This window comes from Chelmon rostratus, chromosome 12, assembly GCF_017976325.1.
Source record: "Chelmon rostratus isolate fCheRos1 chromosome 12, fCheRos1.pri, whole genome shotgun sequence".
NCBI classification, from domain to species: domain Eukaryota; kingdom Metazoa; phylum Chordata; class Actinopteri; order Chaetodontiformes; family Chaetodontidae; genus Chelmon; species Chelmon rostratus.
The window spans coordinates 12,297,961-12,315,995 of record NC_055669.1 but is presented as its reverse complement, the minus strand read 5'-3'; the positions used below and the strand labels follow the sequence as shown (position 1 = coordinate 12,315,995).

Genomic DNA, 18,035 nt, shown 5'->3' with positions numbered 1-18,035 from the left:
TTTTAAACATTTTAAATTGCTTTTTGGTCATTTTGTTCTATGACTTGCTGTTTTCGTCGAGGTAGAAACCTCAAACCTGGCCAGCTAGACACCAAAGGTAAGTCACAAAATGTGTTATTTTTGCGGGGTTTTTTGTCATGTTTTTGTTTTTTTATTTCTCATTTGAGTGGACTGACACATGAACACTGAATATAAAGAGAACAAGCCAACCAAGAGAACACAAGTATCCGATTATTGCCTTAATTATATAAGTTGGTTTTAACTCGAACACCCTTTTCAGGTTTTTAAACATCTAACTTCACATTACTTGACCTTTGGTATAATAGCAATTGGTTGCAATCAGTCCTCTATTCATAAAATCATTAAGATGACTCAGAAGGCCGAGAATAGCTGAGAAAAAGAGCCAAGTGACGTCTGATAGAAAGTGCTAAGAACCTAACATCCTTTTATTATAATTTCACTTACATTATATATTTGCTCTTTTTCTTTAACAATAGATTTACAAAATAACAGACCGAACAATACTTTCTCAAAATAGCAACCTAATGGAATACTGAGGAAATAAATAACATATTTTCAAGCAGATTTCTAGCAACACCAAGGGGGCAACATAGTACTCTTAAAGCATACACACGTTATGACCAACCGTGTCATTCGTTATCGGAGCAGACTCGACATTATCTACAACAAAAGGACGAATCAGCAGGTGCACACACACACACAACTCACGCACGCAAACACACAGAGCAGCCAGTTTCTTGTGCATCTATAACTGAAACAGAGAGCTTGTTTTAAAACTATTTCGTTACATGCATATTCATTTCCACAGCAACAGGGGCGGGGAGCAGTTTAAAAGGGTTTCAGGGGCTTTGTCTATCTGTCTCCGTTTGGGATACCGACGCTGCAGCCCCGCAGGCTTCACAACAATACATTCCCTTGCATAGATTCTTGTGTTGTGGAATGGACTGAGATCACCCCCCCTGTTAATTCCTTAAAACTGAAACCGATCCAAGTGGAATGGTTGGAAATTGGAGCAGCCGTCAGATGTTGTAGACCCTGGATCCGCTTTGGAAGACAGCGGAAGGGTTCGGGGGGAGCTTGGTCCTCACCAGATGTTCCTGAGACAAGGGAGAGAGAGAGGGGAAGAGAGAGACAGGTATAACAGCAGCTTTTAAAGTGATCGCACAGATGAAACCAGAGAGGGCAGCAGCTGTGGTGCTCACACCGGACCCATGAAATGAGAGGAGACTGGCCGGGCCGAGCCGTCAGGAAGCATCAGGTCGGCTGTCAGAGCGCCAGCAGCCTGGACTGTAGTGCCGCTTTCTGCTTAGCGCCGCTCACTTCTGCTGATGGCAGCTGTTCTCAAAGCTTGAAAAGCAGAATCTATCTGGGCTGTGACGAATTAATAAAAGTCGGCCATATTATATCATGACGGGCAATTATCGGGCGGGTCAGTGAAGCCGGGCCAGGCCGTTTGAATGGACTTGCGTGGCGGCCGAGTGTGGCAGCTTTTATCAGATAGAACAAGTCTTTGGAGAGATTGACGGCCTGCTGTCCCAGCAGCACTTTGAATGTGGCTGTGCAGCGCTGTGGGTGGCAGGGAAGGCAGTACATGCTGTTCAGCAAGTCAGATTGCCGACACACACACACACACCGGCTTTTGTGCTCTGTGTAGCAGCCAGGTCTACCTTTCTCCTAAATTAGATTGGTGCCAAAGAAGACTGCAACCCGGTGCAACATCGCACTTTAACAGATAATCCATCAAATGCTGCTCACTAACCCCCCCCCCCCTTCTCTCTCTCTCACTCTCCATCACACACTGCACCTCTCTCCTCTCTCCTCAGCTTTCCCCATCTTTGCCTCTTTTCCATCAACTTTCTCTTGCCTCTCCACTGGCTCTTAATTCAATCGTCTCCTCCCTGCCAGAGTCCTGCCAACTTGGCACAGGGCTCTCCCTCTGTTGTCTCGGGCAGCGTGGGAAAAGGGAAGAGGTCCAAGTGAAAGAAAAGGCGAGAGGAGAACGGGGAGAAAGGCTGGCTTGGGCGGAGAAAGAGAAAAACAAGGGATGAAAGAATGGGCTGGACAGTTTTAACTATTTTAATCTGAAATGTGATAAATAAATAGCTGTTATTTGTAGCTCCAAATACCAGACAGCCACGGACAGTTTATGAGGCCTCCGCACAAAGACCCCAAACAGGCACCCCCACCTCATGTAGTGGATGTACGAGTAAGACCCCCTGCCTGAAATCAATTCCCTGAATCCAAGACAACAGACAATAAAGTAAGCTTAACCATGAACGTAACAAGCCAGCTACCTGTCACCCAGACTCTGCTGAAGGGGTCACCTGGGCCCCCTCAGCCCCCACCCCTGGGTAACCGGAGAGAGAGACAAAGGAGACAGCGGGAAAGCAAATTTTAGGCTGCATTGTCCCTGCAGACTCTCTGTCCTCTTCATGCAGTTTAAACCCATTGTGAGCAGCATTTCCATCCCTCTACCGTGCATCGACTGCACGTCCCTGCCACACAAAGAAACACAGCACCGTTATACATTGTGTTCAGAAGTTAAGCAGGGTTTGCCCGTGAGCTCCGAGAGCACAATCCAAACTCCCGAGGGGGGCTGCTGCCTCTAAGCCGACTATAAAACAACCAAGAATTTGTCATAACAAAAGATTCCTGCTGAGGTTTCCACTCTGCATGCTAAATGTGTTCCCCGTTCAGCGGTTTTGTCTTGCTCATCCCTGACACACACTCCGGATTATACGGGCCCATCCTCGCAAATCTGTTTGCCTTGTGTTGCAGTTGCTAGGCCTGATTCCACACACACAGAGCAGAGAGTTCAGGGCTGCACTCATTTAAGCCGGAGCGGGGCAAGCAGGTCGAACAGAGGTTCATTCTCTCATCTGACAGCTCGTAACAAACTGCGAGTTGAGTGAGTTCGAGAAAAAACGTCTCCCTCAGCATGGAAAGCATCGGTTGGTCTAAACGGTCGATTGCCTCCTGCGTGTCATACAATTAGAGACATCTTTTATCTGCTGAGATGGATTTGATCTGTTACAGGTGGGGGCGTGCACAATCTGACAGATTGATTTGAGCAATAATGAGAATTTCATGGCTGCCCAACTCCTTTATCATGAAGAGCAGATTGATTTTGATTTCAGCAGCTTATTTGGGACTTAACCATGAAATCTTTTAATGAATAGATACAGTCGCTCCCCCTAAACGAGGACGCTTACGCGGTTTGGCGTGGCCGTGTATTTCACAGACTGAGAGTGCCCTCAAAGACAAATACCAGCAGAGTGCCATGGCCCAGTGTAATGCATACTGGAGTGGGATGTGTAATGCTTCGTCAGACACCTCTGCAGGGGGCTGGTGAGTCAATAATGAGTTGGCAGCGAGTGGGCCGGCGGTGACCAGGGTGGATTATCTAAGATCAACTTGATTTGCTGCCAGGCTGGTCTGTGTCGCTCTGGCAGACTGTGGTGTAACTGAAAAACTGCACCGTGAACATGCGTATGTGTGCATATTATCGACTGCGGTGTGCAGACCCACAGCCGAACATACCGGCAGCAGCACCTCCCCCCTTAATGTGCCGTGAACTCTCACTCCAACTGGGCCAACTGTTATTAATAGAGCCGGTGTCCTGCTGCTGACATCCCTCACTCTGACCTCCATCACTATCATGCGGGATACTGAGGGACATGACGGCCTAATAGGGCAGTCATTACCTTGACAACTATGCAAATACCTGTAAGGTTATTTCTTCGCAGAACCTCAGAAGTTGCAGGACTCACAGGGCCGTGGAAACACTGATACCTGATACTTGACACCGTATTCATTGTGTTAATTTTAGTTAATTTAAGTATAATGTCTGAAAAGTGTCCAACCCAGATTCCAAGAAAGGTGGGACCAACTTTTTGGAACCGCCGTTGTATTTCCCAAAATGAATGTCTTTTCATTCAAGGCCTGCATCTCATGAAAGTCTCTAAAAATTTTCAACTTCTCACAAGCTAACAAAAACAGCCATGTTTTAAGCTTTGGGACGATGCATTTCTCAGATACAGTGGATTACTGTGTATTCAGCCGAAGAAGAGGAACACCAAATTTGGTTTTCACTGGCTATCAATTCTGCAAATTCCCAGAAACAAAATTCAACAAAATAATGAATCCTTTATTAATTTATTGTTCTAAAACTAGAAATAAAATCTGTTAAATCTGTTCCTAAAACCCCAAAAAACTGAGGAGCTCAGTGTCCTCGATGCTACAACCCCGCAAACACAGCGTCTCACACAAAAGCACATTTTCGAACCCTCTCAGACGCCTTTCAGTGAGAGATTCATGGAGGCAACAGATAAACCAGCCTGACCCGGTCCAGCCTCTGCTGGCAGATGGCACTGAGGGGCGTGGGCGGGGAAGAGGGATGGCACTAAACCTCTGGAGATTCCCAAAACTTGTCTCGCTTACTGTCAGGCAACCGCTGACCTGAGCAACAGCACCCGGGGAGGGGAAAGGGGGATATGTCCCCTCACTCAGTTTATCCTACGATAATCTGGAACAACCTGGCTGAATCGATGCCTTCACGGCTTCGTGAGCAAATCCTCTCGCCTTGTTGCATGTAGTTCTGCTTCAGTCAGACTGTAAATCTGCTTCTTTGTGTGCTCGTCTTTCTGTCTCAATTTATGTCTGAGAGCAGCAGAAATCTGGGAAAACATGTACAATTGTGTGACTTTAAGTGATTCTTCAACTGTTGTCACTGAAAAATGAAATGTTCTTTAACATAATGTATGTTTAATGATATTTACTGACGAGGCTAGAAAAATGACCCTTCATAATATATGCTCTAAATGCAAATTAAATAAAGATCACATTAGATGAAATATGTTATTAATTTAAAAGATACTGTACGTGTATATATTTTTAGGTTTGACACATGTTCCTTATGGTTTGTGTTGTGTCAGAAGTTATTTTCAGACCGGCATCAACCTGTTTGTCTACAGGTTGGTTTTTTTGAGCACAGTTGGAAGAATTACCCATCTACTGTTTTGTTCTCATCGAGGCAGCTCTATCCAGGTCAACGTAATGAGTGTAGCACCAGCAGAGTGTTACCTAACACAGAACATGGCCTGTTTTAAACAGCTGGGTCACTTTGAGCTGCTTAGGGACAGAATGCTGTATCACTTTTCTGAGACTGGCCCAGCAGCAACAGGCCACTGGGGAGGTGAGTGAAGATGACTTTCAGGAGCAGCGTGCTGCAGTTTGAACCTGTAGCTCTTCCACTGAACCTAAGGCTGGTTCTGCGATGTACGTTGCGCTGCTCCTCCGGCTGAATGCTTGACGCTGCAAACGACGTTGCCTCCTGTGCTTACCTCTCCCTTGGTTGTTCCACTGTGCTCGGTCCTCTCGGGCAGGGTGCTCTGCTGGAGGCCGGAGGGGCTCAGCGAAGTGCCGGCCTGCAGGGCAGTGGGGATGGGCTGGGGGACGGCAGCGGGTTGTATATTGGTGCTGGCGGACGGGATGATGTGCTCCGCCTGATGCAGCCCTGTGGACCTTTGGGTCTCCCCACTGTAGGCAGCTTGGTAGCTGGTCTCACGTGGGACCTGGGTGGCCTCTGTCCCTGGGCTGGAGTATTGAGCTGGGGGGTTTCTCCTCGCACTTTTGGCCGGCCTCACCCCCGTCCATGGCCTGTACTCTTGCCTGGAGGAAGTCACATGCATCAGTAGGCTGACAGATGCCACATGGATTACATTTAGCACAGGCTAAAGGTTTTTTATCGGGGCTTATTTGGGATGTTTTGGGCGCAGTGTGGACGGTGACCAAGCACCTGCTTGGCACTTAAAGGAGCATTCAGCCTGTGAAGACGTCTTCTGTGGTCTTGGTCTAGAGCTACTGAAAGTCTGGGAGAATAAGCCTGAGGATCTCAACAGTCTTATCTCTGATTGGGCTGGAGACGCCCTACAATGTGAGGATTGAAGGTTTAAAAATGCAAAATTATTGAATCCAGATCAGTCTCTTCTGCATCGATTTTAACCTTGATCTATCGCAACTACAACACTAAATCCCCAGAATACCTCTTTAACTGCTTTTACAGCATTATAACAGCTCTAACTGGAGATCTGGACCACCCAAAGGGCCAAAACAAATATTTCTGGTGCTCAAATTCAGTTTATTGTTTTCTTTTGCTCTAATTTTTTTTTTTTTTTACCAGTTTAACTTCTTCGGGCCTCTAAAATCTATTCAAATCAATCAGTCTGAGAGAGGAGCATCACTCTTTGGCTGTGCTGCCTGTAAATCACAGGAGCCTGAGATGCAGGGGGATTATCAACATGTCCTCTGTTTGGAGGCTCACAAGCCAAACAGGCAGAGAAACACATACTGAAGGTAAAATGCAGAAATGAAAATCAAACATTCACCCCTGAGCTCTCCTAGATGCATATGAGATGTGTAAGAGAATTATTAATGATCTGCATGCAGGCTTTCTGGAAGACAGTGAACTAAAAAGCATGTAATAAAGCGTCAAGGAAGGAATCGGCTGATCCGTGTTCCTGCCTGGTCCAGGACTCAGGTGGACTGGACAGCGACCTGTGCTGATGCGAGTAGAAGATGACCTACCTGTAGGAGCTGGTTTTTCTCTCCTCCGTCCCCTGCTGCTCCCCCCACCTGTGCCCCCTGCCCCGCTCCTCTCTCTCCTCCTGCGCCTGGCTGTGGTAGCTGTTCACCGGGCTGTCCGACACACTGTCTGCCCTGCTGCCCCCGTTACTAATCCAAGGGAAATTCTCCTTCCTGGGAATGGGCCAGGGTTTGAAATCCTGCTTGTACTGGGTAACGCTGGGGAAAGGCACTCCGGGCGGGTGGTAGTCCTCCCGGGGCTTGTAACTGGGCTCCTTCCGCGCCCTGAAAGATCCTCGGGTCCCAGAGCCATCCGCGGGCGCATGAGGGGAGCCGCCGGAACGCGGGTCCGGGGTTGAGTAGTTATTCCCGGGGGCGCGCTCCGAGGCGGAGACCTGTTTGGTGACGGACCGCACCTCCTGCTCGGAGATGTCCGAGTAGTTCTGGATGGTGAGCGGCACGGACAGGTCCGATTTGTCGAACTGGTTCCAGAAGCGAGCCAGGCAGCACACTCTGCTGATGCACGGCCAAGCCATACCAACCCTCCCCCCTGAAGTGCTCTGACTTATGGAGAAGAAGGAGAAGAAGAAGAAATCAAACAAAAAGAACAGAAAAAGAAGCGCAAAAGATCAAAAGGTTACATTCAAGCAGAGTGCCGCCCTCCCTCCGCGGCCAGAGTCCAGGAGTCCATGTCAGCAGCGGAGGAGCGCCAGCAGAGATGAGCCGGTCTGTAGGGGACCGTCATTGAATATTCCTCTCACGTGGTCTGTGATAGTGCCTCCACTATGCAGAGGAATCCGTGGCGAATTATTCTCCGCATCTCCTGCCGGATCCCGAGCGACCGCATCGATCTCAAAGACGTGTCTCTCCTCCGCATCCAAACACACGTGCAATCAAAAGCTCCCCCCGGAGATGTTCGACGGCTTCTCTGCTCGACTTTCCTGATACTGTAACCGCTGCCAGCGTGCCGAGGGTTACATAATTATGATGCAGCGTACACAAGTATACAGTGGAGGCTGGTGGTTCAACTTAAACCCCTGAGCCCAGCTGGAGAATGTGCGGAGGAGATCCTGCGTTTCCCAGGTTCCTCTTAGCCATGTGTTGCATCAACTTCATTTTCCGCGGAGGTCACCGTGGACGTGCACTGTGAGGCATTTTAGTAAAGCACAGTCTAAATAATAAAAAGAGTAATGGATGAATTCCAGTCAGCTGCTTCATGCCTAGTCCACACATGCAGGGGTGTTTTTTTAAACGTAGCTTTTCTTTTGGCGTTTTGGCCTTTTCTCCACACAACAACTAAGAATTAGGTCATCGAAAATGAAGCCTTTGGCAAACTCCTTCCAGGGTGAGGATATGCAAAAGCTCTGTCTGTCGTTGCATCATCATCTCCTTTGTTTTTATAAGGGGAGTTTTTTTGTTTGTTTGTTTTTTAGAAAATAGTTCTGGTGCTAACCTCACACATACATGTGCAGTTACTTTTCACTTTTATTGAGGAACAGAGGCATCAGAGTGGTGACAGCTACATAATCCAACAGTCCCGCTTTCTGACTCGCTTGTGGAGACAGCCTCTAGTGGCCATTCAAGAAACTGCACTTTTTGTCATTTCCACATTTCAGGGCAGAGAGGTTGACGCTTGGTTAGAGCACTAGTTGCCGGCGCTTCAATTATGTTTTTGCATTTTCACATACATGGACAGAGATTTTTTTCAAAAAAACAGTTCTAGTGTGGATGGAATTTTTTTTTTGTAAGAATGATGGAGGAAAAACCCAGTTTAACAAAATCCCTGTCTAAGTGTGGACTAGGCAGGGTCCTGGTATCGCACATGCTGGCTCACTGACAGTCACACTTTCATGGCTTACTGGGACACCTAAAAAGAGCTAAAATATTGTTTTATTACTAAAACCTGTGCTTTTCTTACTATGAACAGGGAAAGTGTTGCCATGACAAGCTCACATTAGTCCCATATGAGCCCAGAACATGACGGTTTGCTGATCTCTCATCTGAAAACAGTACAAAGACAATATATTTAATATTTGACCTCATAAGCTTCATTGATTTTTGTAAATATCTGCTTATTCTGTATTTGATGCAGCAACAAACAAATTCAAACAAGTTGGGACAGGAGCAACAAAAGACTGGGAAAGTTGTGGAACACTCCAAAAACACCTGTTTGGATCATTCCACGGGTAAACAGGTTGATTGGTAACAGGTGATAGTTTCATGATTGGGTATGAAAGGAGCATCCTGGAAAGGCTCAGTCGCTCACAAGCGAGGATGGAGCGAGGTTCGCCACTTTGTGAACACATGATTGCATAAAGGATGTTGCTACATGGGCTCAGGAAGACTTTGTAGAACCGTTCGTAAAACAGTTTGTTTGCAAATGATCATATTCTGTTTTTTGGAATCAGGGTTGTACCTGTTTGGGCTCCCATGTAGGTTTTCTTTTGGCCTCTCTAGAAGAAAGCTCCATTGGTCCTTTGTTGAAACAGATTGAAACAATATTTACTTTTAGTGTTGAAGCAGGAAGTTGTGTACCGTTTTCCCGTAAGGTATGAGGATTTACCCATTACCCCCTATGGCTCCAAGTAAATGATCTGTCGGCTAGTGCAAACTTGGCTTTACCCCAGTTACTCCATCTGGACGCACTGTGCGTCCGCTCCAGGATTTATCAGCATCAACCAGACAAAGAAGACAAAAACACAAAGAAGAGTGGACTCCAAAGCTTGGCACTGTGAACACGTCTTACTACGCTGACCAAATTATCCTTCACATTAAATCTTTCAGACATAAGTGTCTGCCTTTCGGGAGGTGTCAGAAATGGGTGAAGAGACTCTGAAGTGCTCTCTGGTTCTTCTGAGATAACTGATTATTTGTCCATAATGGTGGATCGGCAATAAAAGAGAGAAGCCTTAAAAAAAAAAAGATTGAGACCAGGAAAAGCTTTTATGGGCAAGTTTATGCAGGGAATTACAGTTGATTGTAGTTCAGCGAGTGTGAAATGGAGGGATATGCATTGAGTTGACAGAGTGGCCCTTGATGCAAGGCACAAGAATGTCCCTCTGTGAGCTGTTCATAGGGAGGGAGGGATTAGCCTCTCGCAGGCAGGCAGCACGGAACCGCCGAGGTGGGTTTGACACAGAAAAAGCCGCTCTCCTCGATGAAGATGAAGGGGCACTTGCTGCACATAAATCATCTTAACCGTTAGTTTAACTTTAAGTTCAGGATTTATCTGCCCTTGTTCACGCCGCTGCGCTTCCAGTGATAGATGCCACAGGTCGTGTAGCGTGATTGCCGACGTGAGCCTGAAACATATGCTGCAGACGACTTCTCAGTGACAGATAATGAACTTGGATGAGCACTGAGAGGTTATCAGTGGATTTCTGAAGCAGTTCATGAACAGCGTCCAGGTAGTGCAGTCTCTTGAAAATGACAGTGTGATACTACCATCTGCAGGGGGACATGTGACATTACTCTCCTCCACAGTGAGCTTAATGGTTTTCATGTAAATGAACTTTGGGTATGTATGTATGTATGTATAAATAAATAAATAAATAAAATTATATATAGTTAAATGCAAGAAGCAATACAACACTAAAATACTTCAGTAAAGTCCTAAGTCTTTCATTGCTTATCTAGAAACAGCAAAATGCACCTAAAGTATAAAAGGTCTAATTATGCAGAAATAATAAATAAATAATAGTGCTAATAGATTGCTAGCACTGATGCATCAGTGCAACAGAAACATTTTACCGTCACAGCTAGTGAAGGTGGAGTTATATATGCCTACAGTAAAGTAAATCAGTCTCTTAGTCCAGTGGTTCCCAACCTCAGGGTCGGGGGCCCTCAAAATGGTCACAAGATAAGTCTAAGGGGTCATGAGATGATTAACTGGGTAGTATAACAAACGAAATAAGAAATAAGAAAAAAAGTTCTGCTACACAAATTTTGGGATATTTTTCAGACTTCATTCAGCTTGTGAGTTATTGTAGCCTTCGAGCCTCAAACAGGCATTATAATTAACCATCTAAGAAGTTTACAGAGGAAATCAGATCAATTCAGGTCATTATACATTAGAATGGTTATTTCCATTGGGAAAAGTTTTGGACAGTATCAAACAGCCGCTCCATTTGGCCGGAGTACCTCCTGTTGAAGTACTTTGTACACTGCAGTCCACTGATTGATCAGAAAGAATCAGAGCAACCAATCATGTCATTGTGTTGTGATGTCTCACACTGTCCTGCCTTTCAGCAGTCTGTTGTCTTGTTGCCTGCCTTTCAGACCAAACAGTAGCTGGCCAGGTCGTGGAGTCTTGCTATGTGATCAGCCAATATTAATTATATATATTTTCATAAAACAACAGATGATGCAACAGAGGCATGGGAACTGAATTGTTGAAATATGAAAATTGATAGAATACTAACGAGACAAGCATTCATGGACTGTCTGAGCCCATAAAAGACGAAACTGACATTATGGGCTTCATATAGCTTCTTGTGTCATGATTTGGTCCTCAGCGTAAAAGTGAAAAATTTGTAAAATATTAACCTGTTTGACCACCTTAACCTGTTAAGCATGAACCTGAATGATTTAAATTTATCCACGTGTAGAGCTTTTGATTGGATGTTACTTTCAGTCCAAAGTAAACACAGACATATTTTTAACATTCCCTTGCAGAATTCATTATAAAAGGAATCAAACAGTCACAAATGATGGTTCTCGTGTGCACAGTTGATGGTGGAGGACAATCCCATCACTGTTTCAGGGCTTTTATTTCCCCTATCACACTAAATGTTATCATTATCGTCCTTCCTTTACTTTTCTTCTGCATCATAACAAAACAATTTGTGTTACAACAACACACACATTAATTTTCTTACAGTCCCTAACTGTTTTCAAACCATCTGCACGAAAAACAGAGAATGCATAACAGGGAATAAAAGGAGCACGCTGTTTGATGAGAGCACAGCCCTTAGGCCTGATAATGGTTTTTCACTGAATCATCTGAATTCCAAATAAGTTTCTGTTAGAGTTCAGCACTGCTGCAGGAGTGGGAGGAGAGCTAAGTGGCCTTCCCGCCCTCTGTGCAGCTCCTCACACCACCAGAAGACTCAGCTGAGGGAAGCAGCAAAAGAGATGACACCTGCCCAGTCTTCAGTCCGAGATACGGAAGATTTAGGGCTAAAGTCTGTCAATAGAAGTGGAACAAACAGTCAGAATGAAGAAGAGCATGTGCCCACTGTTGGGCCACTGGGCTATGCAAATGAAATAATTCAACTTTTCAAACTCGCAGGACCTGTGGTAAGCTCTGGATTTGACACAGCACATAAAGAACGTGTTTTTCGTTCTGTTATGGAGTTGTGGTCCTGGTCCTCTTTAGTTTAGGTTTTTCCGCTTTTTTGTGTTTTCCCTCCACACTGGTAAAACATGTGTTGTTATTTCACTTTTTGTCATATTGTATCATGCACTTGCTAACAAAACTGAGACCACTTTATTTATGGAAGCCAGTGACGGGGAACCATTTGTCCATTTGTCTTGGAAAGTGCGACATTCTGCAGCTACTTACGTTTGATTGAAAGTCACCATGTGATATTAATGTGCACCAGGAACCTCTCAGAAGAACGTGTAAATCTACTGTTTTATTTAACTAGCAACTGAAACTACAATGTTCAGGTTCAGGTGAACGATCATAAGCTGTGGTAGTTTACCCTCGATTAGGTAAATGGCTCGTATATACTGTATTTACACCAAATGTCTCTGTGATTGAAGGATTTTTTCTTCTTCTTCCTCTCCTTCTATTTCAGTTCATTTCACAACTGATGATCTTTCTCATCAGTTTTGTCAGCGCGGTGTTCTGTGGTCACCTGGGGGCGAAAGAGCTCGCAAGTGTGGCGTTGGCGATATCGGTGAGGAAACACAAGCAGAGAACTCATGCAACTGTATGTCCCCATTGGAGAGAACAGGCGCCTCCATATTGGGGTTTACAGAAAACCCACTCACACAGACCAGTACCTCCCTTTTGACTCACATCACCCACTGGAACACAAACTAGGTGTTATCAGAACTCTCCAACACAGAGCTGATAATGTTCCAACCAGCCAACAGGCCAGAGACAAGGAACACAAACACCTGAGGGGGGCCCTCAATACCTGTGGTTACCCCAGCTGGTCTTTTGTGAAAAGTTCAGCTGCTTCCAGAAAGAACAGGGTGACAGAGGAAGAAAATAGGGACAGGCGGCATAACATCGTCATTCCATATGTGTCTGGTGTATCAGAGAAACTCAGGTGAATCCTCAACAAACACAACATCCCGGTACATTTCAAACCTGGGAACACTCTCAGACAAAGGCTGGTGCACCCCAAAGACCGTACACCGTACACTCAGAAGAACAATCTGGTGTATGCAGTCCAGTGCAGTGAGGAATGCCCAGACTTGTATATTGGGGAAACCAAACAGCTACTGAGCAGACGCATGGCACAACACAGAAGGGCTAACTCTTCAGGTCTAGACTCGGCTGTTTACCTGCATCTCAAGGAGGAAGCACACTCCTTTGAGGATAAAAATGTGCATATTCTGGACAGAGAAGACAGATGGTTTGAAAGAGGAGTAAGAGAAGCCATCTATGTCGAGGTTGAAAAACCATCTCTCAACAGAGGGGGAGGTCTGAGACACCACCTATCTCCCACATACATTGCTGTCCTTTCATCTCTCCCAAAAAGATTCAAAGATTTAGCCTCTTAAAATAAACAACAAAGCCATTCACACATGGCTCAAGGAGCCTCCCAATGACAAGAATGGGACACCAACGAGGCAGACGACTGTCATTGACACCCAAGGGTTGCACCCTACCCTGCCTTAATGGGGGATCGTTGCACCCTATCCTGCCTTAACGGGGGATCGTTGCACCCTACCCCACCTTAATGGGGGATCGTTTGCCTCACAATAGAGTGATACCATCCTTGGTTTTGGGGGTTGGCCTCACTCAGAGGATAAATACTTGAACCTAACACCATTGCATTGGACTAGAGCTGTCCTATCTAGTCTGGTGCGCATGAACTGATGAAGCCTGTTCGGATGAGAGGCGAAACGTCTTCTAAGACAAACTGACGAGGTCCAGTTGCGAATGATTGAATGCCCTAAAACTTACAATGACCTGGATGAATGAGAATATTCACAGGCACCTGTCTGTCTGTGATCCACGAAAGATCTTTAACTGAAGTCAAAGAAGCAATACCACAATTTAATAATTATAAAGTAAAACTTCCTTTAGTAAAATTAGTATTATTACGAAAATGTACTTAAAATATGAAAAAGTACTTTGTATACAGCTGAAATTGGCTCTGTCACAGCATGAATCAGATTAATGCCGACGTTATTTTGTGATTTTGTGTGTGTTTTGCATGCAGGTTATTAACGTGACTGGGATTTCAGTTGGCAGTGGTTTGGCATCGGCCTGTGATACGCTCATATCCCAGGTACGGTCTTGATCAGGCTCATTTTCCCATCCATGGTCCTACCCTTTACTGTTCTTTGTCTTCTTGTGGATTGTGTTTCGGTGTTCTCTTTTGTAGCAGCATTTGTGCGCACATGACCTGTCTTGTGTTTTGTGTAGACTTACGGGAGTGGAAACCTAAAGCGTGTGGGAGTCATTCTCCAAAGAGGCATTTTGATTCTGCTCCTGGCCTGCTTCCCCTGCTGGGCCATCCTCATTAACACAGAGCCCATCCTGCTCGCTGTCAAACAAAACCCAGAGATCGCACGGTCAGCACTCTGTCACCAACACATGTGCACTGCACGTAAATAACATGATGACACGGCCGGAGGAACCTTGTTCTATTTCCTCCCACTCTTTGTGAAGGGTGTGTGTATTAACTTTTAACTAGCTGCCAGCAATTTGTGCACAAAGCAAATATGTACTAAAGAATATACATAGATATATATACATACATACACCTGTGTTTTGAATGGGGCTTTTTCAGGGCGCCACTGCAGCAACTGGCTACATCCAATCCTACTGTCAGCCGGGTTCTAGCTTAAACCTGCAACATTTTTTGCACCCAGTTGCAGCAGAACAAGCTGTAAACACATGAACGAGTTGCCTCTTTACGCATGTCGTCTTTTTGGACGCCTCTTGAACGAAAGCTCAAATTTCACTCACTTTTAGCTCTGTTTTAGACTCTACCGACTCCTGAGGGAAATGTCTGTCTCATCAGCTCTGAAAGGTTCAGCAGCTACTTGCTAACGTCCTCTGTCATCTGTTTGGTGCTGGGAAAGACAGCACCAAACAGCAGGCAGAGGAAGTAGACCACTGCGAGAAACAAGGTTGATAAGAGCAGTGAGACTGGCCCAAACCTGTTGCCGTAGAACCAGAACATGGAACTGACAGAAACTTAAATGAGCTGAGTCAGGGGATGCGTTTCTGTGAGCACCTGTCACATTGCAGAGAGCCATTTAAACCATTGTTCATATGAAAACATTGATTAGTGCAGCTTTAAAATAAAGGGAATGGTTAGCATATGGCACAATTTCCCTGAACCTGGTGCCTTCAGGTGCTCCATGGGTCTGGGGAACAGGGGTAGTTGTCTGATTTGTCCATTTGGTAATCCAGCGTTGTAGGATGATGACCAGCAATAAGTTATTTCTGCTTAAATAAAAGTAAACGTTACACGTGTATATCCTGTACATCTCCATGTGCATGTTTTCTGAAACATTTGGTTCAGTTTCACACATAACACATGTCCTTCTGGCTGTTTGCTGCACACAGGCTCTCCCAGCATTATGTGAATATCTTCATGCCTGCTCTGCCAGTGAGTTCAACACACAATATCAATTTCTTCCCATTTATGTGTTTTTCAAAGTTTGACTCACTCTGCTGTCTGCAGGCTGCTTTCATGTACCAGCTGCAGGGAAAGTATCTACAGAACCAGGTACAGTGCACGTCGACAGAAACACAATGACAGCTGGAGAAATGCTATTAGGGTCAAGGCTGAGTCCATGTTGTGCTTGAATTCCAGGGTATAATCTGGCCTCAGGTGATTACTGGAGTCCTTGGAAATATTCTTAACGCAATTATCAACAGCATCCTCCTCTATGTGCTGGATCTGGGTGTTGTGTAAGTGTTCCCACCACCATCAGAAACTAGATGTTACAAATCGAGGTAGTCCGTATCATTTTTCATGTACTTTAGGGCTGATAGTTATTGTGCAGCAGGCCAAGTGAAATCTTTACAAGTGTATCTGTATCAGCCTTTCACTGACAGTCAAGTTTCAGATATCAGAGATTGTGAGTGTCAGTGAAAGGACGCTTGTTCTTTGTAACTCTGTTGTAAACTCTTCTGAACTGCAGTGGATCTGCAGCAGCAAATGCTGCCTCACAGTCATCTTTGGCTCTGATCTTGTACATTTACATCCGCTGGAAGGGGCTACACAAGGCGACGTGGTCTGGTGAGTTTTCTCTTTTTTCAGAATTTTGACAACTGATGAGATCATTTCTAATCCTGTGCTGTGATAGTAGCAACATTTACACATCATGTACGAGAAAAGGGTACAGTGGTACCAAGCACTCTTGACTTCGGAGCTCATAGCTAGTTACAAAACAAAATTTAGTTCTACATTTTCTTAACTTGTGAAACTTTGGCCCCCCAGGCTGGTCACTGGACTGTCTGCAGGAGTGGGGCCTGTTCACCCAGATGGCCATCCCCAGCATGCTTATGCTCTGTCTGGAGTGGTGGACTTTTGAAATTGGAGGATTCTTGGCTGGTGTGATCGGTGAGATTGAGCTCGCAGCTCAGTCAGTTGTTCATCAGATGGTCACTATTGTGTTCATGGTAATTCAGAGCCACTTTATTTTTTGCATTTTTAGGACTGCAAATTGTTTTCAGACTTGCACTGCATTGGTATATGTGACTTCCTAAATTAAATTTCAGACATTTCCCTGTTTTTCTTTCATTAAATTGTGTTAGAAGATCTTGATTAGTGCTAAAAAATGATAAGCCTCGACTGGCTGAAAGCGCCACTGTGCGTAATCCATAATACTCAAAATTACTGTACTAAAGTAGATATTACAATGTCAAATGACAATAGATCATTTGACACCCCACTGTGTATATTGTAATATACTTTGCAATTTACACAACTTTTGCAGACAATCCAGATGTATGTAGAAGGTGAACTGTGAAATAATTCCTTTTTAAAAATGACGCATTACATTTTTTAACCCTTTCTACACCACAGTTGCCAATGGGTTTCACGGCAGCTGCCAGTGTGCGGGTTGGGAATGCTCTTGGTGCTGGGAACACTGAACAGGCCATATTATCTGGAAAGGTCTCCGTCATCTGTGCACGTAAGAACAAATGCATGCCTGCAGGCTTCCCTCTGCAGAATACAATGGAGTCACTGGGCTGGACTAAAACAAATACTGTAGGCACAGTAAATATTAAGGCCTTCATTTGGCTATTTAGAATAACGTACTACTAGTTAGTTTACCTATGGTTAGCACTGCTAGGCTGTGTGCTACCACCAAAGGAAAATCCCTCTGTGTGGTAGAATGTTTTTCTATGGTGTTGAGGTATCGTTGATGTAGACTTTATCGCCATCTACTGGCCCAGTGTGCTTGTTTGAGCATTTGAAATCATTTAAATGATCTGTGTGTACGGACATATTTTGCTGTGTGGGCAGACTTTTTTTTTTAATTATCTATTTTGAACAATATCTGCATACCTGTGGTCAAAGACTAAATGTATAAATAGAGTATAAAAGACTCTGTTTTCCCTCTGACAGATGTATCATTGTGCCCAATTTTGTTTATCTCTGACGCACGTTCTTCCTCTTCAATCCAGTTGCAATCTCGTGCGTTGTTGGAATTATTCTTGCATCGTGTAAGGATGTGATTGCTTACATCTTTACAACAGAAGAGTGAGTATGGACCACTGAGGTGAATTATTTTCTAGAGTTTTTATATAGTATAGATATAGTTAAGACTCTTGAATTGCACTCCACCCAACCTGACTGAGGATTGAGCCTTTAGTAACTGTGTCAGGTGAGAAAAGAAAAATAGAGCTTTGCACAAATTCTGCATTTCTCCTCCTAATGTAAATCTTTGTTTACTTCTTTTAGAGAAATTGTTCAGCGGGTTGCTGTTGTCATGATCATACAAGGGTTCTTCCATCCTGTAGATGCCATGGCGGTAAGGGAGCAGTTTGAAGAAATGATTACCATGTCAAAGCAAAGCACAGAGGCTGATCACTGTATTTGATGCGTGCAGGCTGTGACGGGGGGAATTTTACGAGGAGCAGGGAAACCGAGGATTGGGGCCATCTGCAACTTGGTGGGCTATTACTGCATCGGCCTTCCTATTGGACTGTCCCTGATGTTCGCTGCCAAAATGGGAATCGTCGGTGAGGGCAGAGGAGCTGCTGACACTGACCATGTAACTTT

General features: G+C 44.9%; 2 protein-coding genes across 2 annotated transcripts in view; one reads left to right on the top strand and one right to left on the bottom strand.

The window, feature by feature from the left end:
- Nucleotides 1-1,040: 1,040 nt before the first annotated feature.
- map6d1 (MAP6 domain containing 1) lies at nt 1,041-7,139 on the bottom strand. Its single transcript, XM_041950014.1, has 3 exons — nt 6,607-7,139; nt 5,364-5,691; nt 1,041-1,118 (listed from the first exon to the last, which is right to left on the bottom strand). The coding sequence occupies exons 1-3, from the start codon at nt 7,137-7,139 to the stop codon at nt 1,041-1,043; spliced, it is 939 nt and encodes a 312-aa protein (XP_041805948.1).
- Nucleotides 7,140-11,736: 4,597 nt separating this feature from the next.
- Nucleotides 11,737-18,035, top strand: part of ece2a (endothelin converting enzyme 2a) — a 42,397-nt gene continuing 36,098 nt past the window's right edge. The window contains exons 1-13 of the mRNA XM_041948964.1: nt 11,737-11,901; nt 12,405-12,506; nt 14,007-14,075; nt 14,213-14,361; nt 15,365-15,407; nt 15,483-15,527; nt 15,615-15,712; nt 15,946-16,043; nt 16,245-16,426; nt 16,833-16,941; nt 17,438-17,513; nt 17,715-17,784; nt 17,863-17,995. Coding sequence (XP_041804898.1) covers nt 11,737-11,901; nt 12,405-12,506; nt 14,007-14,075; nt 14,213-14,361; nt 15,365-15,407; nt 15,483-15,527; nt 15,615-15,712; nt 15,946-16,043; nt 16,245-16,426; nt 16,833-16,941; nt 17,438-17,513; nt 17,715-17,784; nt 17,863-17,995 — 1,339 coding nt within the window. The remainder of the gene's footprint in view (nt 11,902-12,404; nt 12,507-14,006; nt 14,076-14,212; nt 14,362-15,364; nt 15,408-15,482; nt 15,528-15,614; nt 15,713-15,945; nt 16,044-16,244; nt 16,427-16,832; nt 16,942-17,437; nt 17,514-17,714; nt 17,785-17,862; nt 17,996-18,035) is intronic.

What these genes read in the sequence shown, in the direction of transcription:
- map6d1 (XM_041950014.1), bottom strand. Translation starts at nt 7,139, where the DNA reads ATGGCTTGGCCGTGCATCAGCAGAGTGTGCTGCCTGGCTCGCTTCTGG. An exon ending in AGAAAAACCAGCTCCTACAG is followed by an intron (nt 5,692 to 6,606) that starts GTAGGTCATCTT and finishes GACTTCCTCCAG; the next exon opens with GCAAGAGTACAGGCCATGGA. An exon ending in GTGGAACAACCAAGGGAGAG is followed by an intron (nt 1,119 to 5,363) that starts GTAAGCACAGGA and finishes CCCTTGTCTCAG; the next exon opens with GAACATCTGGTGAGGACCAA.